The 26,635-nt window shown below is 45.1% G+C and overlaps 1 protein-coding gene across 6 annotated transcripts in view; it reads left to right on the plus strand.

The window, feature by feature from the left end:
* lrp8 (low density lipoprotein receptor-related protein 8, apolipoprotein e receptor) overlaps nt 1-26,635 on the plus strand; it is a 115,573-nt gene that overhangs the window by 38,313 nt on the left and 50,625 nt on the right. For all 6 annotated transcript variants that reach the window (XM_035524325.2, XM_035524327.2, XM_035524326.2 and 3 more), the window contains one exon: nt 17,116-17,238. In XM_035524325.2, the coding sequence (XP_035380218.2) occupies nt 17,116-17,238 (123 nt within the window). The remainder of the gene's footprint in view (nt 1-17,115; nt 17,239-26,635) is intronic.

Here is a 26,635-nt window from a genome sequence, read left to right on the forward strand (position 1 = left end):
AAAGCTGCCCAACCCCCAACCCTGCAAATTAGAAAGGCAGACTCCTAATGTCAGCATTATACACTGATGCACTGAATGATGTAGTTGGTTAAGAAACAGATGTTGTTGTGGAGATCACGCAATTTAACTGAATTTATTTTAGGTAGATATTTTTAAAATTACAAAATGCAGAGGGTGTGCCTGATGTTGATAAGTAGCCAGGCATTGTCAAGAGACAAAGTCACTGGTGACTTACTGGAACTCAAAGAACAAACATTGGAAGCCTTAATATAGACCACTGGCTAAAATTTCAGCAGCTGAAAATGTTATTGCTTTGTTTGAAATGAGATCATACAGTGATGTTTTAAGGCCGTAGCTTTCCATTAAAGTTTGATGGAGCCATTCACTTAATTGACATTCCAACACATTTGTTTTGAAATGCTGAACACATAATTTGCATCACCCAGCTTCAGTTCACAGTCTGAACTGCTACTGCTAGGTTTTGTGTCTGGCACCCTTGGCAAACGGATTAAAATCACTGTTCACGGGTTTGTATTTTAGATTGTATTGGGGATCATTTCCCTCGAAGTGTGTGCCTCTGTTTAGTTATTGCTGTTTTAAATAGCAGAAGCAACCTCTCAGTGGTTTATGACTGATAGAACACACTTTCAACCATGTGTGTAATAAAGCCTCTGTTGTCCTTGAGAGTAGGGGAACTGCGTGAAATACAGAAACGGCCTCGTCATGCATTAAATTAAACTGCACTCTGGTTCCTTTCATGTGTAGTTTTCAGCTTTAGGCTCTTGTTTCTCTGCAAACGACAAATGAACTTGAATTTCAATTATTTCTTCTCCCTTCACTTTGTGCCCAGTATGTTTAGAGACGTGGAAAAACTCTTTATTTAGAATGCTGTCTATAAAGCTTAATTGCTGTTGTTACCGTATAGTTTTTTTGGTTTTTTTTTGCATGCACCAGTGTATAGAGCCTTGCTTTTCACTGCCATATTCAACTGAATTTCGGAACTCATTGTTTGCTGTGGTGAATCAGCACTGCTTTTAACATACATTTCCCTGCCTCACCGAAGTCTAATGAGATGATCTATTTTGCTGAGAAAGAGAGAATGCAGTCTTCACAGGGTTACCTACCCGAAGCTGCTTATCCGTTGAAGTAAGCATTGTCATTAATACCTTTCAAAATTTCAAACGTGCTGCTCCATGCTTTCACTTTATCTTGGGCTTTTCAAATGAGAGATTGGGTGTATTAGTTCAAGTGTCATGTTTGGTAAGGCAGAAACACAAGGACCAGGAGAATTGGGGGGGGGGGGGGGGGGGTGTCTAGGTTCTGGGCTTAGGGAGGTGCCGACTTCTTCGCTTGGCTGTACACACTCCATGATGGATTCTGTGGAACAAAATGAACATTGCTCAGGAGAGATTGATGGCCAACTCGTGGGCCGCATTTAGAGCTTGAACAGGAGCAGAAACTGCTTGAGGAGTTTGAAACTTTCCACTGTTCTTTGTGATGTGAAGGAAACTTTCCTAACATTCCATTTTGGATTTGAAAAGGAGAAATGTGCTTAATCACATATTTTAAAAAAGCAAAGCTTCATAGGCCGAACATCCCAGAAGTGATTTTAATCTTTAAATCATTAATCATCCAGTGAATGCATTAGGCTCATTACTTGATCATAACATAATTCTGATCTCTAATAATTGTAATAAGGAGAAAATACAAAAAAAAAAAAAGTATCAATATTATTTTAAAAAAGTGATTATTGTGAGGGCAACCACAGCCTTGGTGTGTATTGAGTGATGTAGGGATGGAGCCTGGCTTTGCTTTACTAATGGTGCGGAAAGTTCACCAAGCGCCAAAGCCCCACTGTGTTAGGCTGTGCAGTTAAGTGGAGGGGAGGTCCGTATAGCACAGGAGGCTGTTGAAGTGGACCCAAGGAAGAGCATTAATCTGAGCTGAAGCCTTTAGCTGTCTGCTCTAGCTGTGGGTAGAAAAGGCTCCTACACTCTTGGCTTCTACACAATGGCACCGTGATTCAAGTGGGATGAACAAACTGAAAGCTGATCGGTGATCCTAGTGGTTTATTTTTTGCAACTCACATATCCTCCATTGTCGATCGTCTCATCTATATTAACTGATTAAGCTTCTTTTATCCACGGGTTAGTCTCTACTAATGTTTTCATCTCTTTGTGCTCCTCTTCCTTACACAGCCTTGTAGCCTTATGTGCTTTAAAATTCTTCCCAGGCAAAAGGGTTGTCTTCTTTTATATCAGAGCTTCAGTCAGTCAGTTGGATTTCTCCCTTTTGTTCTCTCTTTCTGCTTTATAGTCTATTCTAGTTCTCTGTTTGGTTCTTAGAGGCTGTCAGTAATTGTGCATAGCCTTTGGGGCAGACCTGACCTTGAGATACCCCAGAATATTCAATAAGCAGCTGCCTCTGAAAGAATTACCTTTCCTGTCTGAGGAAAGGCAAGGGCAGTCTGAGGGTAGTCTCCCTTCCTTACCCTTACACTTACCCTTCACAAGTTCAGGTTTGGCAGTCAGAAACATTACGGTTTAGGGCCTTAAAGAGTTGGGGCATTTGTTAGAAAGAGAAAGTGTTCACATTTTTTGAGCAAACTGCTCATTTTGTATTCTTGCAAAATTAAGGAATAATAATTTTTGTAATCAGCTGTTAGAATGATTTGGCATTTTGATAACATTGGCTTGGTCAGTAAATCTTTTAGTATCTGTTTAGGGCCTGTTTACACCTTGCATCAACTTGTGCTTAATGTCTGGATGTAGATATTCTTTGGCCTGATTCCGTTTACACTTCTCACTAAAATGCGTTCCCAGTAGGACTAGATGAGATCCACTTTTACTATAAAAAGCATACCAACACACATGACATTTCAGTTTTACTTCTTACTGTAAACATCATTACATCTCACCTGTTGTCAGCACTTGCCAGACATATTCACACAACTATATATGGGTATGGTAGACACATTAAATTTACACTTCAATTAAATGTGGACAATATCTCTGACCACCTAATATGGTTTGAGTGATCTGATCATAATCCAATCATATTGTGTCCATGGGTGTTTACACCTGGCTTTTCATGTGGTCAAATTAAATCTGAAGGTGATCCAATCACCAAAAATGTAAACTGTAAACTGTGTCACAGAGAACAGGGACTGTTGTGCTGACATGTTAAAACCATTTCTGCTTTACTTTCTTTCCCTGCGATTGCATTTTACGCCCACATTTCTTTCTTATCCATTTTTGCCAGAGCTCAGCACCTCTCTCTCTCTCTCTCTCTCTCTCTCCTTCTCCCCATCCCACTCTTCATTCTAGGTAATGGCCATGATCCTCTTAGGCATGGAGTTGTATAATGTTCACTCTTAAAAGCAAATTATCTCCAGAGTGCTTTGGGATTACACTTCCTTTCATTAAATCAAAATTCTGGTTTCATTCTGCCTTTTTCCACCTGCAAACACCCCCCCACACACACAACCACATACAGGCACACCCTCACTTGCTCCATGCGGATCAGAGTTAATACAATTAAGATCCATAAGCTCTAGCCTTCAATGAAAGGCGGGAAAGAGATGGATTGTTCCCAGGTTCACCAAGGGCAGCAGAGGCAGCTGTTGTTTTTGGCGTTGCAGGGGTGAGGAGTATGTCAGTGTGGTGGACCCCTCCTGGGGCTCGAAGCCCTAGCTTGCCAAGTCCCTGGACTCATTAGGAGACTATGCTCAGAGCTACTGAATGCATGTGTTAGTTCTTTCTGCATAACTCAACCCTGACTTTGTGGTGGGCACTGGACATTGTGGACAATATCGATAATCTTGTTTGTGTATGGTCATTGCATTATCTGTACCACTACCTGAACTACCTTGCCTTGTAGATTCAATGTCACACTTTATTAGAAAAGGATGACAATAATGCAACTTTACTGTTCAGTATTACAGTATACCTGATTTAATATATTGTATTTGAAAGGGTTCTAATACATTTGTAATAAATTTGGCTTCCAGGTTGTTATCTTAAATGAGTTCTTGGTCACAAAGAAAGCATGTAAAATTAATTCATATGGGCACTCTACAGTAGTAGGATGTTTAACTGAAGAGAAAAGATTCTGCAGCTGGTGGGGGTGGGGGGATTTTTTTTGGGAAAAGAGTATAAAGGTGTAGCTCAACACTCCAGCTCATTTAAGGGTCACCTGAAACATGACCTATCTGAAGCTAAATTGTGCATCTTTATTTCCACAGAGAAAAAGAACCATGAATGCTAATAACTTTAATTCTTCTTATGTCTTTTTCAAATATGTTTCTTTTTCAGATGGTTTGCATTTAGCCTTGCTAGCTAGACGCTGCCTCAAATGAAGGTTTTATGTCGACACTTTGCGTGGCCATGACTAGGAATGGTGTGTGTGTGCATTGCATATAGTGGTCATTTACTGCTTAGGCTGCATCCAGCAGTGTACTCTCTAATGGTATCTTTTGTTCAGATGTTCTGTTTAAAGGAAAGCAGTGTTCATTTGTTAAATGTTAAAACTAACGGTACAGGGAGGCCTAATTGAGTATGCTGTGAGGACCCAACCGCTCTTCAGCTGCGGTCAGCATAACCGAGTGAGTGTGAGTCACATCTTACAGAGGCTGTTGGCTGAAACAACGGGAAAAGGATCGAAAGAGAACAGAGTGACAGCTTCTTTGTGTTCAGCCTGCCAGGCTGATGTGTAAAACTGCCCTTTTTGAAGAATGTTGAAGTGCATTGCAGAGTGCCTGCGAGATGGCTTATGCCTGACTCATTATTTGTAACAGCATGTTAGAATGTGTCTCGTTAGTTTTCTTTGACAGAGTGAAGTTCTCTGATTAGCAGTGCAATTTGATTTCTTCCCTGCCTAATGCATGATATAGTTTTCTCTCTCTGTCTCCACCTATTTCTCTCGCTCTTTCTCTCTCTCTCGCTCTTTCTCACTCTCTCTTGCACTCTCTTTGTTCTCTCTCCTGCTTTTAGAATATGCTGTCTCCTAAGCGGTGTTGAGAATAATTGGCTTTTTCTGAAACAATTTCTCCTAATTCAGTTGAGCCTGGGTGCCACAGAGGTTAGTGGTTTATTAGGCCAGATACAAAATACAGGCCAGAAATAAACAGGGACTGGGATGTCATGTGGGATTCCCTGCTGGTTCCTCAAACGGGCAATACTAGTACTGATGTATAAAAACCAGCCTGCATGTCCTCAGAGAGCTTAGTGTAGCTGTCAACTGCTTCAGTGCACTGAAGGAGCAAAATGTTACCACCTTCTTTCACACACACACACACACACACACACACACACACACACACACACACACACACACGCGCGCGCACACACACACACACACACACACACACACACACACACACACACACACACACACACACGTACGCCATCAGTGCAACCATTTCTTATTGGCGACCTTCTATGCCCACTGCTCATCAAACGGTGTGACGTCTTTTTGGTTTAACACATTTCAATAATTCAGTTTTTGTCCCACAGTAGTTTGCCTGGTAGACCATGACTTGAGAGAAATCCTGGAGAGAGGTCCTTTAACTCTACTGTGGGAAATGCAAGTGTGACACGACTGTAAGTTATTCCCACTATTCTATTAAGCCTTTCCGAGCCCTAACCCTTTGCTGCCATCAAGGCTCCGCTGGCTGGCAGTCGTCTGTAAGTGGCAGCAGTAGATGCAACTCCATGTGGGGGATGGGTGGTTTGTGTGGTAGCCAGAGGCAGCCAGCGTGGTGTTAATGCGCCACTCCACACAGAAGACTCGTTCTTATTCACGGGGTGTCGGAGCAGATTTCACGTGCTATGATGCCTTGCAGGTGCTCCAGGAGGGGGAAGGAGGGGACAGCGTCGTTCGCCAGAGGGCCAGCTCCTCTCTCTGACAGAGGGCCAGCTCTTCTCTCTGACAGAGGGCCAGCTCCTCTCTCTGACAGAGGGTCAGCTCCTCTCTCTGACAGAGGGCCAGCTCCTCTCTCTGACAGAGGGTCAGCTCCTCTCTCTGACAGAGGGCCAGCTCCTCTCTCTGACAGAGGGTCAGCTCCTCTCTCTGACAGAGGGCCAGCTCCTCTCTCTGACACAGGGCCAGCTCCTCTCTCTGACAGAGGGCCAGCTCCTCTCTCTGACAGAGGGCCAGCTCCTCTCTCTGACACAGGGCCAGCTCCTCTCTCTGACACAGGGCCAGCTCCTCTCTCTGACAGAGGGCCAGCTCCTCTCTCTGACACAGAGCCAGCTCCTCTCTCTGACACAGAGCCAGCTCCTCTCTCTGACACAGGGCCAGCTCCTCTCTCTGACACAGGGCCAGCTCCTCTCTCTGACAGAGGGCCAGCTCCTCTCTCTGACAGAGGGCCAGCTCCTCTCTCTGACACAGAGCCAGCTCCTCTCTCTGACACAAGGCCAGCTCCTCTCTCTGACACAGGGCCAGCTCCTCTCTCTGACAGAGGGCCAGCTCCTCTCTCTGACACAGAGCCAGCTCCTCTCTCTGACACAGAGCCAGCTCCTCTCTCTGACACAGGGCCAGCTCCTCTCTCTGACACAGGGCCAGCTCCTCTATCTGACACAGGGCCAGCTCCTCTCTCTGACAGAGGGCCAGCTCCTCTCTCTGACACAGAGCCAGCTCCTCTCTCTGACACAGGGCCAGCTCCTCTCTCTGACACAGAGCCAGCTCCTCTCTCTGACACAGAGCCAGCTCCTCTCTCTGACACAGGGCCAGCTCCTCTCTCTGACACAGGGCCAGCTCCTCTCTCTGACACAGGGCCAGCTCCTCTCTCTGACACAGGGCCAGCTCTTCTCTCTGACACAGGGCCAGCTCCTCTCTCTGACACAGGGCCAGCTCCTCTCTCTGACAGAGGGCCAGCTCCTCTCTCTGACACAGGGCCAGCTCCTCTCTCTGACAGAGGGCCAGCTCCTCTCTCTGACACAGGGCCAGCTCCTCTCTCTGACACAGGGCCAGCTCCTCTCTCTGACAGAGGGCCAGCTCCTCTCTCTGACACAGAGCCAGCTCCTCTCTCTGACACAGAGCCAGCTCCTCTCTCTGACACAGGGCCAGCTCCTCTCTCTGACACAGGGCCAGCTCCTCTCTCTGACAGAGGGCCAGCTCCTCTCTCTGACACAGAGCCAGCTCCTCTCTCTGACACAGGGCCAGCTCCTCTCTCTGACACAGAGCCAGCTCCTCTCTCTGACACAGAGCCAGCTCCTCTCTCTGACACAGGGCCAGCTCCTCTCTCTGACACAGGGCCAGCTCCTCTCTCTGACACAGGCCCAACTCCTCTTTCTGTTCTCCACTCAGCCGCCGCCATCCGCTCTTCATTCCACCTTCTCACCCCTGGCTTTAGCCACCTGATGCTTTTCTGGATCGGCTGCCTTTCATCCGCAGCCATTCCCTGTGATCATCGAGTTCCCGAGAAGGACTAAACGCTGAGAGAAGTCAGAATCTAAAGCCATTGACTAGATTCTGTCTGCAGTCCCTGGCATAGCCTTCATGGAGCTATGAATGGTGCACATTCATACAAGAAGGGTCAGGTTTTGTCCCCCCCCCCCCCCCCCGTCTTTGAAACCCTTCCTGCTTTTGTGCTAACCTTGCACTTTTGGGGCCAGATGCGGGAGTAGTGTTGGCTCAGACGAATACTAATGAAACCAGACAGATTCTATAGAAATTCCACAGGGGAAAATGGAAAAGATGCTACTCTCGGTCTTGGAGGCATGCTGCATACATTTGTTGTGATGCAAGGTCTGCAGTGGTTTGCATGGAAACTTATATATTTGGATATAAGGTCACATCATTTAAAAGATGTTGCTCTGTGTTCCCTGTTTTGGTTGTCTGTGTTTCCTGAGTTCTGTTGGCTTAGGTTTGACCTTTTTCTAAGCCACTGTGCTCATGTTGCCTGTTTTACAATCAGATTAGGTATCATAGCCTGTGTACCTATATGGTCAGGAATCATATATTTGAAAACATATAAGGATAACATTTGCTTGCTTCTATGCAGGTAGTGTGATGAAATGCAAAAACAAATTTTTGCCCTGTTACACAACCATAAATTACATCTGCCTGCAAATTTCAGGTCTACACTGCTGGTGATTTTAGGACTGAAGATATTGTTCATTCCTAATATTTTTGAGTGTATAGATAAAAAAATATTCTAACAGATGTTCTTTTTAGACTGTTTAGTACTAAAATCTCCATTTGTATTCACAAAGCTACTTGAATAAGCCACATATTTATTAGCAGAAATATTCTTTTCTGTGAACGGTTATTTTCACTCCCTCTTAACTACCACTTCTGGCTAGTTTTTTTTTTTTTTTTCTTGGCTAGTTTGTTTCTTTGAAATTGTAAAGTGGTCTTGAGTATGGCAAATTGCTATATAGGTTTAACATTATTATTATTATTATTATTATTGAGACTCAGTTAAGACAAAATTATGAAACCGAAACTTGTTAACCAATTAGGTTAGTATAAACTCCATTTAGTTTCAACCTAACCACAAAAAAATATATCCATTAATGAGAAAACTGAGTGTCATGGATAGCTTGCCTAAACATCCAAACTGTATCTGTCCTTTTTATTCCAGTCACAAAACACAGGCTGCATAAGCTTCTTTCTGAGCATTTTAGCAGCTCACTGAGCACATACAGCAGTTTATCAAATCTCAACAGGGTCCGGGCAGCCTTAAGCTGCCGCTGAACAGGGGAGAAGGCCAAACACATGAAATATTAAAGAGGGCTCATTCACCTGCCATGGGTCCAGACACTGATCAGAGAGAGCTGCATCCAGAGCTGCGTTCCTTTGATGGAGTCCCAGCCCAATTTGCCAAAACCCACACTGGGCCTCTGGGGAACACTATATCAAAAGCCACACAGCCAGGGTGCATAAAGGTGGGAATAGTGTGGGTACTTGTTTTGAAATTCTGTGTTTGCGTCATTGTCTACTGTAAGCATGCACATTTCTTTGCGTCTTTTGGCAAACTTTGCTCAGGATGTGTTGGAAAATTGAGATGACAGTGCATGACTTTACCATTTCATTCGAAGTCTTCGAACTGTGAAAACCTTTGGCATCTCCAAACATAGAGGTATCTTTTGTTCCTGTCCCCTTTTCCCTCAACCCACTGCGGGTCACGTCCTGTGCCCTGGTCCCGTCATGTCAAAGGACTTTCCTGCTGCTGGCCCTTTTCAGAGCTCCCTACACAATTAAACGCTGGTGAACACGTCTCCCTCTGTTCTCCCAGAAAGACACACACATATGGAGTTTTGGAAGTCTTCCTGTCGGGAACAGTCCCGCGCCCCACCGCGCCCCGAGACCATGTTTGCCCCCGTGTCATTCGGCTCTGAAATGCAATGAAGAAGAAGTCAGTGGGTACAGGAAAGTGCAACACTGTGACAGGCACAGAAGCAGCATGGGGTAGCGGGGTGTTCATTTGTATTCTAATAGGACGGGTAACCCTGGATACGCCTAGGTGACTGGAAAACATTCAGAGGAGAGGAAGTGAACAGACCAGTATTCGACCAGTGCGCTCATACCCAGGCTGGGGTAAATCATTGCACACAAAGGAAGGTAACTCCCGGTCATTTTTGTGGACAGAGAAAGATGATCTGGACGTTTTTTTTTTTAAATAGGCAAACATAGGCTTATGTTTTCCCCATGGGCTTTCTAACCATGGAATTTATGGGAATCAGTCAGTTTTGATGGGAATGAACTTGGTCACAGGCTCAGTAGAGGGTGTTTGTGCAGTGTCCTGTTGGGTAATACCCAGCATGATACTCTTATTCCGCTGAAATGAAGGCTGCACCTATTCTATACACATCCTACCAATGCCCCCAAAGAACCCGACATGCTGGTTCGGAGTTTTGAAATCTTGAAACAGGATGCCAGTTGAGTTTGAAACTTCAGATGTAAAAATTCCCAAGCGTCCTCTTGAGGCAAATCTGTGCTACCCTCGATCAAGGCACCCCCTTGTGTCTTTTTATCTTAGCATTATGATACCAGAGGTAAATGACAGAAAGGCAAATGTATTGGCCCGTCCCTGTTACACTGCTGCAAGTTCTGTAGTCAGTGCCAAAGCTGAACTCATCGCTGAGTCTGACACGTTTAAACATGTGTGTGTTTAAAGCTGGGTGATCCACATCCGTCAACCATGCCACTGCCAAATGTTTTCTTCTGCCCTATAATTGAGGCTCCTTCTGTGGTGCTACAGAAAGCACCAACTCATTGTATCTTCGTGCCTTAGAGATGAACTTCAGAGGAAGAACTATTGGAGAAGAAACACGATTGTCTTGACAATCGGTGAGAATGCTGAAGCATGTGTGTGTTTTGCTCCTTTTTGTTTTCTAGTGCTCTACTAATGGAGCACCTGTCTTCGGTGATGGAAAGTGCTGTAAATAAATACCAATATACATTTTCAAACTGGAATGAACTGAAGTCATTATAATGGGACCCATGAGCTTCCTTAAAGGACAGCCTTTGTAGCCACGTATAGCTGATTGTATCCCTAATGTCACCCATTAAAAGGCATCCTACGTTCAGGCGATTGGTAGGAGAGTGTGGAATGCGTGGGAAAATAGGGAGGGAGGGGGGTGTGTGTGCATGGGAGACGTTTGCACACATCCATCCTCTGCTTGAACAAAAACAAGGATGTGGTGCGCTTAATCGGGGCTCACCATCCTTCACTGCCAGCCAGTCGTGTGTGTCCTAGTATGTTTATATAAGACCGTGTAGGCATGTTTGTCTGTTTGCGGCTCAGGGTAATCCAACCCAACTCCGAACACACACACACACACACACACACACACACACACACACACACAAAAAGTGCCCAAAGTGACTGACAATAAAGGACGATGGGTTTGGAAGAACATTGCTGTCACTGCAAAAACACTAAAACTGAAACACAGGCTGAATATAGCAAGAGGGAAGAGGGGGATGGAGTACATGGCATCAGGAAGAGGGGCCCAGACCGTACAAGAGAGAACAGATGTGGAGGCCAAAAAACCATAGCAGGGTCCAAAAAAAAAAAGAGCAACACATCTTTATCGATGATGTACATTTTCAGTTTTCATTTCAGTTCAGTACTCTTTAGCACACAATCAACAGAATATGAACCGTAATGTGCTGTTTAAAAAAAAGCGAACGGAGTGTTTTTATGGACATGGAACAAAAAATGGGCTGTTCTGTGTGTGATTCATGCTCTGATGACAAAACGGCATCCCTGTCTGAAAGGAAAGAATGAAATCCTATTCTCCAGTGGTTCAGAGCAGCAGGCTGTTGGCTGTATTCTTCCCTGGTTTTGTAAATGTAGTGTAGCTTTGCCATCTCTCCGTGAGGTGTCTACTGGACGTCAGGATTTCGGATCGTTGCAGAGTCAGCGGGGTGAATTTATTCACGGCCTCCATTGGAGCCTTGCCGCTTTGTCTAGGCTCTCACTATTACCTCATCTATTCTTCACAGATACACACACACACACACACACACACACACACACACACACACACACAGACACACACACATTGTGTGAGGAGAGTATTATTAAAGTCAATGGCACACACTCTAATGGTAGGATCTGACTGGAGTTGAAGCAGATCTTCGAGTGGAAAACACATTCACTTCTTACACACACACACACACACACACACACACACACACACACACACACACACACACACTTTGAGTGCACACAAGCCTCATACTGAGATCGTATGCAGCTTATCAGCATGCCTTGTCACAGCAGAGATGTTGTTTTATTGCCGTTGTATAAACCCCTGTTGAGCACATCAGTCACTGCAAGTTCATAATCATCTCTGAGTATTGCAAGTCATAGCTGAAGCTTGCTTTCAATGCATAAAGCCAACATGAATGACACTTCAGTCAGTCGCATGACTTGAGTGATGTGTTTTCTCATGCATGGCTTGTGTGCAGGGGTTTTGAGTTGGTGATCGAGGCGATCGTTGAATGTCAGAAATTGCAGACGTGGTAGATGGTTAAGTGCTGATATTTATTTGTTTACTGGAGGCTGTCTGCATCTCAGCAGGTCACTCCACTGTCTTACAATCAGATTGTGGATCTGTGTTTGCGCCTGTGTGTGTGTGTGTGTGTGTGTGTGTGTGTGTGTGTGTGTGTGTTAGTATGCGAACATGCGCATGCATGCATGTGTTCAACAGGCTTGTATGCCTTCATTACCATGTTATGTATGGTGAGACGTGGGTAGGCCTGTGTGCCTGTCTCAGTGGGTAGTCTACTCAGTGACACACGGGAAAATAGGTGACGGAGACACCTCCGTCAGGTGAATGGATGTGGTCCATTGTTGGACAAAGTGAGAGAGAGAGAGAGAGAGAAATAGAGAGAGGAGCAGGGGTAGCGAGGGTTAATGGGTGGAGCAGGGGTAACAGGTGGAGCAGGGGAGTGCTGGTTTGCCTTATCTTTAATGGAAAGATAAGGATGTAGATGAAATGGCCTGAGTTTCCAAACTGTGCTGCTCAAATACACCTGTTCCAGAAATCACCTCTCTCCTGGAAACTGAATGCATGAAAAAAAATCAAGAAATAAAACCCCCAAGCAATTGTTGTTTATCCAAAATTCAGTTTGTCTGGAAGGGAAGGTGATGTTTGAGTTACTCAGGGTGGAATGCCATCCGCTTTCACTTGGGCAGCAACCACAAATCAATGCGCATTAACGGCTGGAATGCTGTTAAATAAAGAAACAAGTGGTCTGTGGACGAGTGAAGGAGCAGGCATGCCAGAGATGAAAGAGCCTTATAAAAGGGTTCGGGCTTGTTGTGTCTCCCATATTCCCTCTTTGTTTCCCGCCTCCACGGTGGTCCCAGCTCAGCAAAGCGCCGCTTTAAGCTGCTCCGGGCCATTACCACCATGCTCATCTGACCCCGCTGTACAGACAAGGCTTTCACCATCTTTGCTTTTATGAGCATCGGCCACTGTAAGGCTTCAGGTTAGCCTGTGGGACGTGTTCCTGCATGCAGCTGTGTGAACTGATTCTGCACTTCAGGTCAGCGTTCTGCCATGTGGGGCACAGCTGACACCAGTGCTGTGTGTTTCCCGCTGTTTCTAGTCACGTATTTTTTAAACTTTTCTGTTCTTGGAACGCGCAAGAAACCTGACTTTGCCTGTTTATCTGACTAAGCTGCGAAACCGTTCAACAAAGCCGGAGAAATGCAGGCGTGAGCCAGGTTTCCTGGCAGGGTTGGGGGCCCTGCACCAAGCCACCCTGAACTCTTGAGAGTGAATAAACAAAAAACGAGCAGCTGAGAGAGATAATGAGATGTAAGAAAGCCATCATGCGAACAGGTGGATGAAGCCATGTAAGGCAGGTGGGGAGCATGTCCATGTTAGCCACTCCTTGTCTGGGCTGCTTGGGAGCTCAGCCAGGGAGATCCACCTGGGATTGGAGATTAGTTGAGCCGGCACCTCTGCTGCCTGCCGCATTATTGTTTCATGGTGTGGTTCCTCCTGTGCTGTTTCTAGAGCGGCATGTCTGGATAAGGTGTACACACATGCACACACACACAAACACACACATACACCCAAGCGTTCTAGCTCTCGCCTTCCTTCAGAGGTGGTCATGATTGTAAGACTGGAATAGGTCACTGCCAAGATGGTGTCTCACTCCCTCTGGGCATTACAACCCATAACTTCAAATTTCATTGTGTTTCCTTATGGGAAGCCTAAGCATTTGATATATTATTCTGTGTGTGTGTGTGTGTGTGTGTGTGTGTGTGTGTGTAGGCCCTCTCTCTACAGGGGTCAGATTATCTCAGCGCCCTATATCCTCATATCTGCACACTCTGTAGTTCACTAGCATGACTTCAACCAACCCAACCATACACACATACACAAATATATAGTACACAGACATAAGTTTTATAATTTAAGATTATTTTTTATACTCTACTGCTGAAATGATTTAAGCCAATCCACAGTAGACAACACAGTCACACACATGCACTCATGCCTATATTCTGCAGGCCAGGAGCAGTGTTGTGCAGAGCTGACCCACCCCTCTCTCATTCCCACTGGAGTGGACTGCATCACACATAACACTATACATACCGTAAATCTTAGCAATTTTGCAGTCTGTGTGTGTGTGTGTATGATTTGTCACGGAGATGCAGAGAGGGCATGCTGTTTCATGCCCAACCTATTCCGATCCATTTTGGGGGTGAGAGTGGACCCTTCATTGGTCACTGAAGAGGACAGGTGTGGTGAAAAAGAAACGAGGAAGTGACTTGGTGGGGTTGGTGGGTCAGACTGCTGCCTGCATGTGTGCTTTTTTGGGATTCTCTTATCCTGCACTGGCTGGCTTCCTCTTCCTCTTATCTCAAATGAGCTCTCAGAAGTAGATAAGCTGCAGTCGATCAGGCACAGCTGCCGGCCGTCTCCTACAGCAAACCACTGACCGCTGAGCACATTTAAATGAGTCTTTCTGTCCATTTGCTCCATGCGATGGAGCGTTTTCCGTCAGGACAGAAGGGAGGCTCTCCAAGTCGAACAGCTTCCCATCAGAAGTGCCTGAGCCAGTGCTGAAGTTGGAAATCCAGTTTATGGATCATGTACCTAAGTGAATCAGGGCTGAGGCATGATGTCAGAAAGGATTTTCACAGTGCAGTCAAATGTTTGTCATTTGCTCAAGTCCTCAAGTAGAGCACTTATTTGGTCACTATTTACTAAGCCTACTTGTTTTGAAGTGCAACAGACTGCTAATCATGAGAAGGTGGTTTACTTTTCTTTACACTCTCAGTAACACCAGTGCTTGGTACATTAAGTCGGCTCTCTGTGCATTGAGACCCTACTACACTCATCTTGTCAGCTGGTTGGTCTCAAGGCCTTAACTATGCTCTTTATTTGATTGTTGTCTTTCATTGCAGTGGAAGGCCAGAAGGAAATGGTGTGGGGAAATGGGAAGCTGTTGACCTTCAGCAGCTGCAGTGCAGTAGGAGGGCAGCGTGGTCCCTGGTTGCGTACACCACGGCCATTCGTCCATCAGTAATCACAGTGACAACTGGACACGTGCCCACATGCTGGCGAAGGCACAGCACGCACAGAAACATATGTTCCCTCCGGTGTTTCTAAGATGGACCTGTGCAAATTAAAGTGTTTCTCCACTGGAAATGAGACGATGTAACATCAGCTCAAGCTGTCTGTGTGTAGAGTTGCACTGTGCATCCCTGCGTGTGTGTGTGGGCATGTGTGTGAGTGTGCGTGGGTGGGTTAGTGAGTGTGCGTTTTTAGTCATGTCTGATGAGAGCCAGATTTGTCTTTTGTATTTTCTTTCATATTAAACACTATGCGCAGTATTAGCAAGCAGTTTCATCCAGTGCATCTCTGCTGTTTGTTCCCCCCGAGTTGTATGTTGTAGCGTATACACTGCTGTTTGCTGTTGGGGCTTGTGCTATATGCCACAAGTCATGATCGGCGCCTCTCTTGGGCCACCGCTGCCCAGCCCCTTGCCAGCACCAGAGACGCGCACTTCCTTCATGCTGGCGGAAAAATAAATGAAAAAAATCAACACTTGTGCTGGCTGGTGTTTTCTACAAGCTTGAACATGAGCACCCCCCCATCCCATAAGCCCTGGCGCTCTCCAAATCAGCAGCATCTGGCTCTGCTCGGGGCAGCCACTCTGCATAATTAAAAGCATGTTGCAGTGCCTGCACAGTCTGCGCACTCCTCCTGAAGAGCATGCCGGACAAGTTCTGGACAAACGCCACCGGCGAGCCAGCCCAACTAGGCCACGTCAATTCGGGCTCTGTCCTTGAGATAAGACTAGTGAAGGAGCTTTGGTAATTAACAGAGACCCAGTGCTGGCTGACCACCTCTGTCTGTGTGTAGAGGGGTCAAACCCTAATTCTCCTCTCATGTTTCAGGAGCAGGTGAGAGGAGAGTACAGCTTGCCCTGTGGGTCAGTGCCAGGCAGTGGTGCAACACACTGCCAGAGCCTAAGTGAAATTTGCATGTCCTGATGGGACAATGAGCCCATGCACTTGTGTGCCATTCCAGAGGAGGACCTAAGAGCAGTTTCACTTCTACCCACCTTCTACCCAGCCTCTCTCTCATTTGTAATGTTTATTCCCTTGTGATTTTCACCATTTCATTTCCATATCAGGCTTTCCTAATGTCCCATAATTTTATATGGTTATTTTTTTTTTATATATATATGTGCATATGTAACCAGATGAAGTAAATCAACGTAATTTGTCCTTCCACTTCGTAGACTTGCACATGATTGATAGTTTGAAGCGGCCCTAAATCCCTGCATCATTACCGGCTGATGCTCTTCCCACTGGTCAGTCTGGCCTCCTTCAAACTTTTAACAATGACCACAAATTTTCTGGACACCCATGGTAGATGGTCTTTATCATACACTCTCAGACACACTCACAGTGGCGGACATGCTCACACATTGTTAAGGATTTATGGACCCACAATAATGTATACCTGTGCTGTTATAATGGCTCCCAAAGGAGCAATTACTCAGTGCTGTGAAAGCCCCTTCTCGAAGTAAACTACACGCTAACAAGCAAGCAAACAGAAGAAGGCTCTCCCCAGCCTCTTCCACTCAGCCTACATGTCCCAGCTAACCTACTTTTCCTACTAATCTACAACCTACTTGGGTTGGTGTTGACCTGACTGTATAGTGGAGTTTGACTGAAAGAGTTACCATGAGGGAATCAACAGTTAATGTGCGTTTAGCCACACAGTGTTCGTCATTTGTAATTAGGAAATCAAGCTTGAAGCAAGCTTGGCTTCTTTGTGCTCAGGTTTGTCTGAGCTTCTGCTTCCGGGCGGTTATTTTCAGGGGGACTGAATGGAGTATTCCCTAGTCTAGGATGCTTGTGAGGTGTTCCAGTTTTACAAGGATGAAAGTAGAAAACAAGCACTGTGCTTGGGCTGGAATTCCCTGCTTGTTGTTTTGGGTTTGTGGTTGTTGTTTTGTTCCACCATTTTAGCTTTATTTATATTATGCATATAATTAATGCAAGGAGCTGGCAAGGAAATTGCATTGGGTTTAATAGATATGTCCAGCATGTTCTGATATCTGTCTTTGTGTGTGTGTGTGTGTGTGTGTGCGTGTGTGCATGTTGTTTTTTACTGCGAGCAGCGAAGAAGACCTGTGCTTCGACCGACTTCGCCTGTAAGAACGGCCAATGCGTGCCAGCACGCTGGAGGTGTGATGGAGAGCCTGAGTGTTCTGATGGATCTGACGAGGCCGATTTCACCTGCAGTAAGTGTCGTGTGTGTAAACTACAGACTGTCCTCTGTTTCCTCAGTGAAACGGTATTTCTATATGCTTCAGGCCTGTGGAGAGCCTGCAGACTAGTCAGGGGTGTAGTCTGCCTGGAATTACTCTTGGTGGCTCTTCTACTAGGGGTGGCATACGCTCACTCAGGCTGGAGGAGATGAAATCATTGTCCATAAGCTGTGACCACGTCCCAGTTCACTGTGCCAGTCATGGAGCTCTGAATCAGATCTTTGCACACCACCCTTGCATGGTCAGTGTCTAGCATGGCAGTGTGTGGATCACACACTGGCACACTGAGCTTAAAATGGATTTTCTGTGTTTATGAAGTGTCACGTTCCCCCAAAATCCTCTGTTCTCAGTGTTGATCAAACTGATGGTGGTAGAATGAAGACAGATATAACACGTGCATACACAGACACACGAAAAGCCCCACACATACTCAAACACACCAATAAAAAAAACAACTCCGATGTCCAAGGTTAGCGCTCCGTGGTATGTGTGTTTACCAAACATGTTCCTCAGCCTCCTTGCCCTTTAGATTAGATTTCTTTTGAAAATTGCTCATGGCTTTGTTCAGACATGACTTGCTCAACAGTCAGCTCATGCTGTAGCCTGAAGTCTCAGTGCTCTCACAAGAACAGCCTCCTCCCATAGTTTTCTGTGCCTCTCCAAAGTCTTGTCACAGAACCCACCCAGAATGTTCCTGGTGCCACTCTAATGGAGAACTGAACGGCTGCAGAGCAGACTGGAAAGCTGATCTCAGCTTCCATCAGCATGCAAAAACTGCTGAAAAATGAGCGCAGCTCAGAAACTGCACGCACTCCATGCGTAGCCTGATCAATGGGGATGACAGTGGAGCCATTATGCTTGCATTAAAGAGTCATAAACAGCAGTGTGCGCACACGACTCAGTGCTTGCCTGAAGCCAGCACTCTGTGCACATCATATAGCTGTGTGATCCTGAATAATGAAAGCAAGGTCGTGCCTCATTGGGCAGGAGCAGCCCCCTGACCCCACGTACACCTATTCTCTCCTCATGCTACATGCCTACATGAGTGTGTGGGAATTTGTAGCATGTAGCTGTTTGGTGTTGGTGGTGTGTGGTTGCAGGTGGTTGTGGTGTGTGGGTGTTTGGTGTCAGTGGTGTGTGGGTGCTGGTGTTTATGGTGTGTGGGCATTTGGTGTTGGTGGTTTGTGTGCATTTTGTGTTGGTGGTGTGAGGATGTGGGTATTTGTGGTGTGTAGGTTCTGGTGTTTGTGGTGTATGGGCTTTTGGTATTGTTAGTGTGTGTGTGTTTGGGTGGTTTTGGGCATTTGGTGTGGGTGATGTGTGGGTGCAGGTGTTTGTATTAATGGCTGCACACAGCACTGCTGTCACATGACATGATGGGTTTTCTGGTTCAGATGTCTCAATACAGTCATTAATGGTCTCTGCAGACCTGTGAAGGACTGTATACCTTTTAGGTATTATAGAAACACTTAAATCTTTACGTTTAACACAAGGTGGCCAGTTGTTGAAGGCCATTACTCTACATGTTTGTGTTTTATTCTCTGCTATAACACACCTGACTTTCCCCAGCTAATCACTAGCCCTCACCCGCTAATTAACAAGCCCTTCATAAAATAAAATCAGCATGTTAAAGCAGTATAAACACTGTAGTGCAGAGGCTCTGGCATATCCAGAGTTTGCTGAGATTGGCTCTGCAAACAATACACTGAAGACTATTATTTGCTGTGTGTTATATATGCATTGCCCAATAAAAGGGATTTTAGGTGTACAGCATATTCATTCTGGCAGGCCCCCAGTGCACGTTTGATGGAGTTGGACGAAGCTGTCATATGGCCCCACATGCTCATGCTCCCACACTGTGCTGGTTTGTCCACAGCACACGCCCAAGCCCGCTGCATTCTGCCAGGGCTTCTGTCTCGTTACCTTCAGTCAAGGTCATGTCAACGGGAAAGGCTCTCCACTAAGTCCCTGGCCCCATCAGCATCACCTTTTTCATTTCTCACACATTCTGCTTTTCTTACCTCACAATTAACGCACCCGCAGCCCTTTACCCCCACCTGTGAAACGTGTCTGCCTCCATCCCCGATCCTCAGTCTGCTAAATAATGCATCTGATTGGATTGAATTCCTTCGTAAAGAATCAATGGCTTGGCCCCAGAGACTCCTGCAATCAGATTAAAGGCAGCAGACATCGCATCAGGAACTCTAGTAATTACTAAATTTGATAGAAATGCTTTGACCAAGTTTTGAGGTGGGAAACAAAACGACCGGGCCAGTATTAGTTCAGCTCAGAGACGGGACATTGAAAGCTAGGATTTGCTGCTCAAGAAAGATATGAATGACCTTGAAAAGCCAAACATTTGTCTTTGTCACTGATATGTTAGATGATCCTTGGTATGTTTTGAAAAAAATAAAAACAACCAAGATTTCAGGGGTTGAAATGTCCTTGCACAGCTGTGGAGTCAGAGGGTGATTTTGTAGGTGCCGAGAGCTGCAACAGCAAGCCAGGGTCAGATAGGTCATTCCTATCCAAGAATGACACTCCTCATAAAATAGTAGTGAAAGGATACATAATGACAAAGGCTTTTCTGTGTAATGATTCATTCCCTACTGCAACATTGTTAGAGTGTTTGAACTACTGCATTTACAGGGGGAAGCTATAGATTGCGCCGCATCTCAAACACTGTTGATTCTCCTGTGTGTTCCACTTGCCATCTCCTCTCCTTTAATGCGCTTGCCTTGGTGATGCTGTTCTCATCATCTGGGGCTTTCTCTCAAACGCTGAGACTTGCAATAAAGGGATGGAAAATGTGGGCAGAGGTCTGTTCTTTGTTCTGGTACCTTCATTTTGGTGTGTGTGTGTCTTTGTGTGTGATTTGTATAAAAATAGTCATGCTGAATTGCTTATTGATCAGTTCTGAATTGTTCTTGACAACTACACAAGGTTCAGTGCAGATCCTTGAGCCTTTGTTCGGTTTTAATACGTGGCGTTGTTATTCCGATCTTCCTCTCACACTCACCTACACCGTTCACTAGCTGAAGCAGAAGACAAAGGCCTGAGCCCGTTCTATTGTAACTTTACATTGCAGCTGTGCTGCATAATTAGTGAGGGCTTCAGCCTGATGCACCGGATGGGTTCAATTTCATGCTCCAGGCAGCGGCTTCCTAAAGAAATTTCCCTCGTGGCAGTTGTGCAGTGGACTGTGCAGCCCCCTGGGGCCTGTCCCCTTCTGTCTCCTTCTGTCCCCTTCTGTCCCCTCTCGTCCCCTCTCGTCCCCTCCTGTCCTCTCCTGTCCCACCACACGATGCACAGTTGTCTAAGCCAGTCTGATTGCTTCTCGGCTGCATGCCCTGCACTGTTATCTTTCATTGTATTCCCATCAAAGCCACTTACCCTTGCTATGTTCTAAGGGTTAGCGTTCCTGGTGACTGGACTGTGTTTTTGCAAGAATTTGTAGTATATGCTTTCTTTGGCTTGTGCTTTGGTTGTAAATGGGTTTAGGTGCCGGAGATGCACTAAGCATTTTTGGTTGTTTCTTTTTCTAACGGCTGCGTCTCATGAGAGCTGGTGACTGCTATCAGTGTGAGTCGGGCTTACAGTGAAAAGCTCAGCGAGCTGGGAATGAGCTGCTGCTGTTTGGCAGGGCCCTGTGGGATGGGGTTGGAGGGCTCTGTTCTGCAGAGGGTGATTTAATTGGCACAGGGCCCAGACACAGGCAGTCTCTTCCACTCTGCTTAGATCCCATAATGTCAGGGTAGAGTCCAGATTCAGAGAGGGCTTGTGTCTGTGCATGTGTGTACATTCGCTCACATTTGTGCCTGTGTGTATGTGTGTGTGTGTGTGTGTGTGTGTGTGTGTGTGTGTGTGTGTGTGTGTGTGTGTGTGTGTATGTTAGTCAGGTTGAATTGATTTGTGCGTGTGTGTGTGTGTGTGTGTGTGTGCATGTGTAGTTTTTTTGCTTATAGATCATGAATAATTTAATGGGAATCTTTGTGAGTGTTTGTCACCTCTAGAAGTTCAGGAAAGGCAACAGAACACAGAGGCACTTTATGAAGCATTGAGTTGTTCTGACACCTGGAATGTTTGCAAGTGGGAATTCAGCAATCAGCCCTTGGGCTGATCACAATGATGTATAGACAGCATGATTTGCATTGCATTTGATGCAAGTTGAAGGTCAGAGAAAAGCTTTCAAAGCATCTCTGCTATGATTCCCTTACTTCCATTTTTGCGCTCAATTAGTGACCCCTGATCCTTCCTGTTTTCTATTGATTCGCTGCCGGTAGTCTTAGGCCCGGGCCGAGTGCTGCTGCCCGTGCCTGTATGTAGGCTGTGCTGGAGAACGCTCATACTCATCCGGCTCATACCGAGTTTAAAACGAAAGTACGAATGACTGTAAATGAAGGCATGTGGAGAGCATCATTTCTTACATGCCAGTGTTCCAAGTGGATTTTGCTTAGTTTTTTTATGAATGTTTATAATTTGGCCAGCTCAATTCAGGTAACTATGTGCTTTCAATTGCCTGGTAGAAGCATCTAGAGACATGCAGTTTAATGCAGTGCCAGTGGTGAATCACCACTGGGATTCTAGGCTTCATCTTAATCTGGGTCTAGGAAGCTGTCAGTTTTGTCTGGTGTTATGCCAGTCGCCAAACAGATATAGTGGCATAAATATAACATCATGCAACTGTGACAAAATGCAAAAGTCTTATCATTTGCATTTTCTTTTATTAGAAGGAACTTAAAGAAGATTAGTGATGAAACAGTAGCATATGTTGCCACGTGTACTCTTGACTTTTAAAATCCTGACTAATTACAAGCAGAGGACATACTGGCAATAATGGAGCTCGGCAGTTCCTGCATGTCTCTGTTGTGAGAATGAGGCGCTGTCCATCATTTACTCAGCTGGCTGGACTGAACTAGAGCCTTTCATCCTCCCACATGTGCACTTCACTTGAGACCCCTTGGATGCGTAACTGGATAACGTTCAGTTCATCTGAAAAAGATCACACTTAGTTCTCAAAAACACCTTCCAGTGTAACATCACTTTCCAGTGTAACATCACATTCCTCTGTAACATCACCTTCCAGTGTAACATCACCTACATCTGTAACATCCCCTTCCAGTGTAACATCACCTACATCTGTAACATCACATTCCTCTGTAAAATAACCTTCCAGTGTAACATCACCTGCCAGTGTAACATCACATTCCTCTGTAACATAACCTTCCAGTGTAACATCACCTTCCAGTGTAACATCACCTTTCTCCCTCAACCTTCCGCCTCCCATCAGGCAGCACTGAGATAAGGCCTCATGAGAAGAAGCAATGCAAACCTTTCATTTATAAGTCATATCCATATCAAACTTACACCCCCTTCCCACCATCACTATACAATACACACACTCACACACACACACACACAAATCGGACAGTTTATCTGAAGGGCAGTGTGTGGAAGACACACAGAAGAAAGCAACCTGTTCCAGAGAGGCCATCCTGCTCGTGACGCAAGCCTGCGTCCTATGTCATCTCGCCCTTGAGCATTTCACAGTGAGGAGCACAGAGCTAAACTCTACTAACATATCACAGCAAAGACATTGCAGTAGATTACAGACTACAAAGCAAGCGCTTTCTCCTGCTGATAAAAGCCAGATATTACTAATGCCATCAGGTGCTTCTCTTCCTCCCAGTGAGATTAAGGGACTTTGAAGAACATTGCGTTCTAATATTTAGACACACATACACACACACACATTCTTATACATATGCTGATAGCTGCAACCCGCTTCATTAGAACTTCTTGTGTTGTACCCATGTTCATTGACCATTTTAGGAGCTACACCTATGGTATTTTATTGCTGCATTCCATAAAACATAAGACCACAGGACCAGTGCTCTCTGAGAATTATTTGGGTGACAGACCATTCTCAAGCTAGCAGTGCCAATAATATGGTAGTGGAGTATTAGTGTATGAGTGCATCAGGTGCAGCAGAGGTTTCACATGTCAGTTACCGCCAGCCAAAAAATAAAACAACCAGCCAACAGTGTTTACAATAAATATTGAATGACTCAAAATGATGTGGAAATGTGGAAATTCCTTAATCCAGTCCCAGTCATGCGTGAATTCCATATTAGTGACTCCGCATTGGATTACCTGATCTGCGTGCACGTGGAAGTCACACAGAGCTGTAACCGTGCATAACAGCAACACAGCACAATGTGCTTTGCTCCAGGCAGTAGCTGGGATGACTAGGATACATCTCCTATCTATACGCCCTTTGATCTATGTCCAATAAGGAAGAAATATAAATATCTGGCATCATGGATTAGGTTTCAGACACAGGCAGGCACAAACAAGGCACACCTGAGACTACATGCTTTATAATGAGATGTTGATTCATTTGAGCCTTAGCTGCAGCTTCCTTACTGACATCAAAATGAGAGATTCATTCTCCTACAAATTGGCTCTTGGCAAGGAAAAGAAAACAGTGTCGAGTGACCAAGAATTCCCCAATGCAGAGTGCCACAATATTTCACAACGGACAGAGAGTGTTCTCCGTGTTGCTTTCCCACGTGTGTGTGTTCATGGTCATGACAGGGCCAGCTCTAGGGACAGGTTGTGAGGAAGGGGTCTCTGTTTATATACATGACGTGAAATCAGAGGGGGCTGCGAGACAAATCGCACCTGTTTGATTAACGACATGGCACCAAACACAGGCATTCCTGCCAGTGACAAACGCATTAACCTTCTATATGTGCTTCATACTGCAGTTTATGTGAACTGCTGAACCATAACGGTCACTTTCATATTTCAGTGGACTTCTTTAGTGTGGATAATATCACAATTAACAGAGCATGATTTGTATGAGTCTCAAATACAGTTTGAATATATTCCTCTTGTATACTGAATCATAATTCTGTTTTTGCAAAAATAGCTTATGGCTACAGGAAAAACACAAACCAATGTTATGTCTTCAGAAGATTACATGTGCCATTTTTTAAAGAACTCCAGTTCTCTACATATTTTACATATTTACTTCCTATGAAGCAATATTTCAGCCATGCATTATTTAGTATTTATTTAGGCCACTGTTTCAAAATATTTTTCTTTTTTTAAAGCCTCTTCTTTAAAAAGGTGCGTTTGTTTTTCTTAAAGCCTCAGTTAAAGGCAGGAGATGCCATAACTGCAGACCAGCATTAAATTCTGCTACTAAAGCATACATTACATTTATCATGCTCATAGTCCACCTAATCCTGGGTTTATCATGGTGCTGTTGGATCAGCCCTCCCTAGGGCTGTGCTTGTTCTTTTCCTTCGCTCTGTTTTGGACTAATCCCGACCGTTTGCCATCTCACCGGTAACGTTTCCTGTGGAGTGTGTGTGTGTGTGTGTGTGTGTGTGTCAGACATGGATGCCTACCATTGATGCACAACTACAAAGGGCTTATTTGTCTGACAGTTCACATGTGATGTGTTAGTAGCGTGTTCCCTCAGGTGGATGGCAAATACCTCCTCACTTCAAATCTGCATCCTCGGTACTGTAGCCGGGACCTGTATCTGACCCTCCCATCTCTCTCCGTCTCCCTCCCGCCCTCTCTCACTCTCCCAGCAAAGGCTAACGAAGCTGTAAATTAGGCACACATGTGGTAGTATTGCCTTTTTAGCACATAACCATGTCTACTAACACGCACTCATGTGGGTCATGTGACCCACTCTAAGTGCACTCTGTTTGCCAGCAAGCCCTCGTCTCCACATGCATGCACCTCTCCTGCCTCTTTGTTCTCATTCTGCCTACCACAGATCTCTCACTATTAAAAAAATCACTCACAACTTGGAGAATCCAAATAAATCTTCAGATCTCTCATCCTGCTCGCGTACAGACCTGGCTCTCCCCTTTAGTTGGATTACATTGCCTGATTAGAGGATGGTCACCCCTTTCATATTCTTAGCAGGTTATCTTGAGACCAGAACATGCACAGTATTGCTGGACATTTTAAAAACAACTTAAACTGAATGCCAGTTCAATTTGAATTCTGTAACGATGAGCAGTAAGGAGGCGGACACGTGCAGAGAACAGCGAGATTTAATAGGGCCAAATCCAGAATCATAGTCGTTAAAGCAGTCCAGGGTCATAGAGCCGACACAGAGAGTACGGGGATACATGATTAACAAAACAAACACACGGAGGCAAACAGGGGAAGCAGGCTATAACAAAGACTAAGAAACACTAAGGCTAGGATACACGGAGCACAAACCAACACATTCAGATAAACGCAACCATTCAACATAAATGTAATGAAACCTAACACATTCAAACGAACAGCCAAAAACACTGAGATCCAGACAGGGTTTAAATACATAAACTTAATACTAGAAACGAGGGACAGGTGTAGAAAATCAAACGAGGGGAAGAGAAAACGAAATCATGGAACCGAACTAAAACACACGAGACAGAGAAAACACAGAACACGGAACCCGGGAGGGACTGATCATGACACATTCAGACTGTAATACAAACATTAAAAATGATCTAATGCACTGTTCCAAGCAATGACATCACATCACTCACCCACCCTAACAAAAATAAACAATGAAATAAATAAATCCGCTTTGCTTTGTCTTGAATTTCTCTCTCTCTCTTTATCTCTCTTCTTGACTTGCTGTCTTTATTCACCTTTATGTCTTGCCATTGCTCTCGGGTTTCACTTTGTTTTTCACCCTCTCACTCTATCTCTCTTTCTCTGACTCTTTCTCTTATGTTTTTCAAGTTTGGGCCCTAATAGGTTCAATGGAGACCAAGTAGACTTATATTGATATAAATGGCTTTCCTCTCTTGTTTTTCTGAGTACACTGTAAAAAAAGGTTTATGTTTCTCAGAGAGACACAGTCACACCTTGCATTTATCTCTTCCCCAACCTGGCTGCTGGATGTTTGTTATAATTCACCTCTCATCAATATTCGTAAATTGTGAGACTAACTGCTCACCTCATCGCACTGTATCAAAAAATGTCTATGAGTAATAAACTTGTTTGTGTTGGAAATGGCTACCACTAATTAAATTACTGAATGAATAAGTGAATAAAACCAAGGTCATAATTTCCTGCTCATTTGGTCTGGGTTTTAATCAGAGCTTTAATCTCTACACAGCTGAACAATGTAGCCTAGACAGATTAACCCCTCTCTGTCCAAACCCCCCCCCCCATAATCACTGTGCATCGATTTTCGTGTGGGGTGAAGCTGCAGAGGGTTTAATCACTACGGCGAGTCGCGAGAGCTCGGCCTGTGAGCTGCTCTGCTGCACCACCTCTGTAAGCTCTTAGGAACCGCTCTATGAAATCACATTTCATTGGGACTATATGACATACCACACTG

Source organism: Electrophorus electricus, chromosome 7, assembly GCF_041902795.1.
Source record: "Electrophorus electricus isolate QZ-2024a chromosome 7, ASM4190279v1, whole genome shotgun sequence".
NCBI classification, from domain to species: Eukaryota; Metazoa; Chordata; class Actinopteri; order Gymnotiformes; family Gymnotidae; genus Electrophorus; species Electrophorus electricus.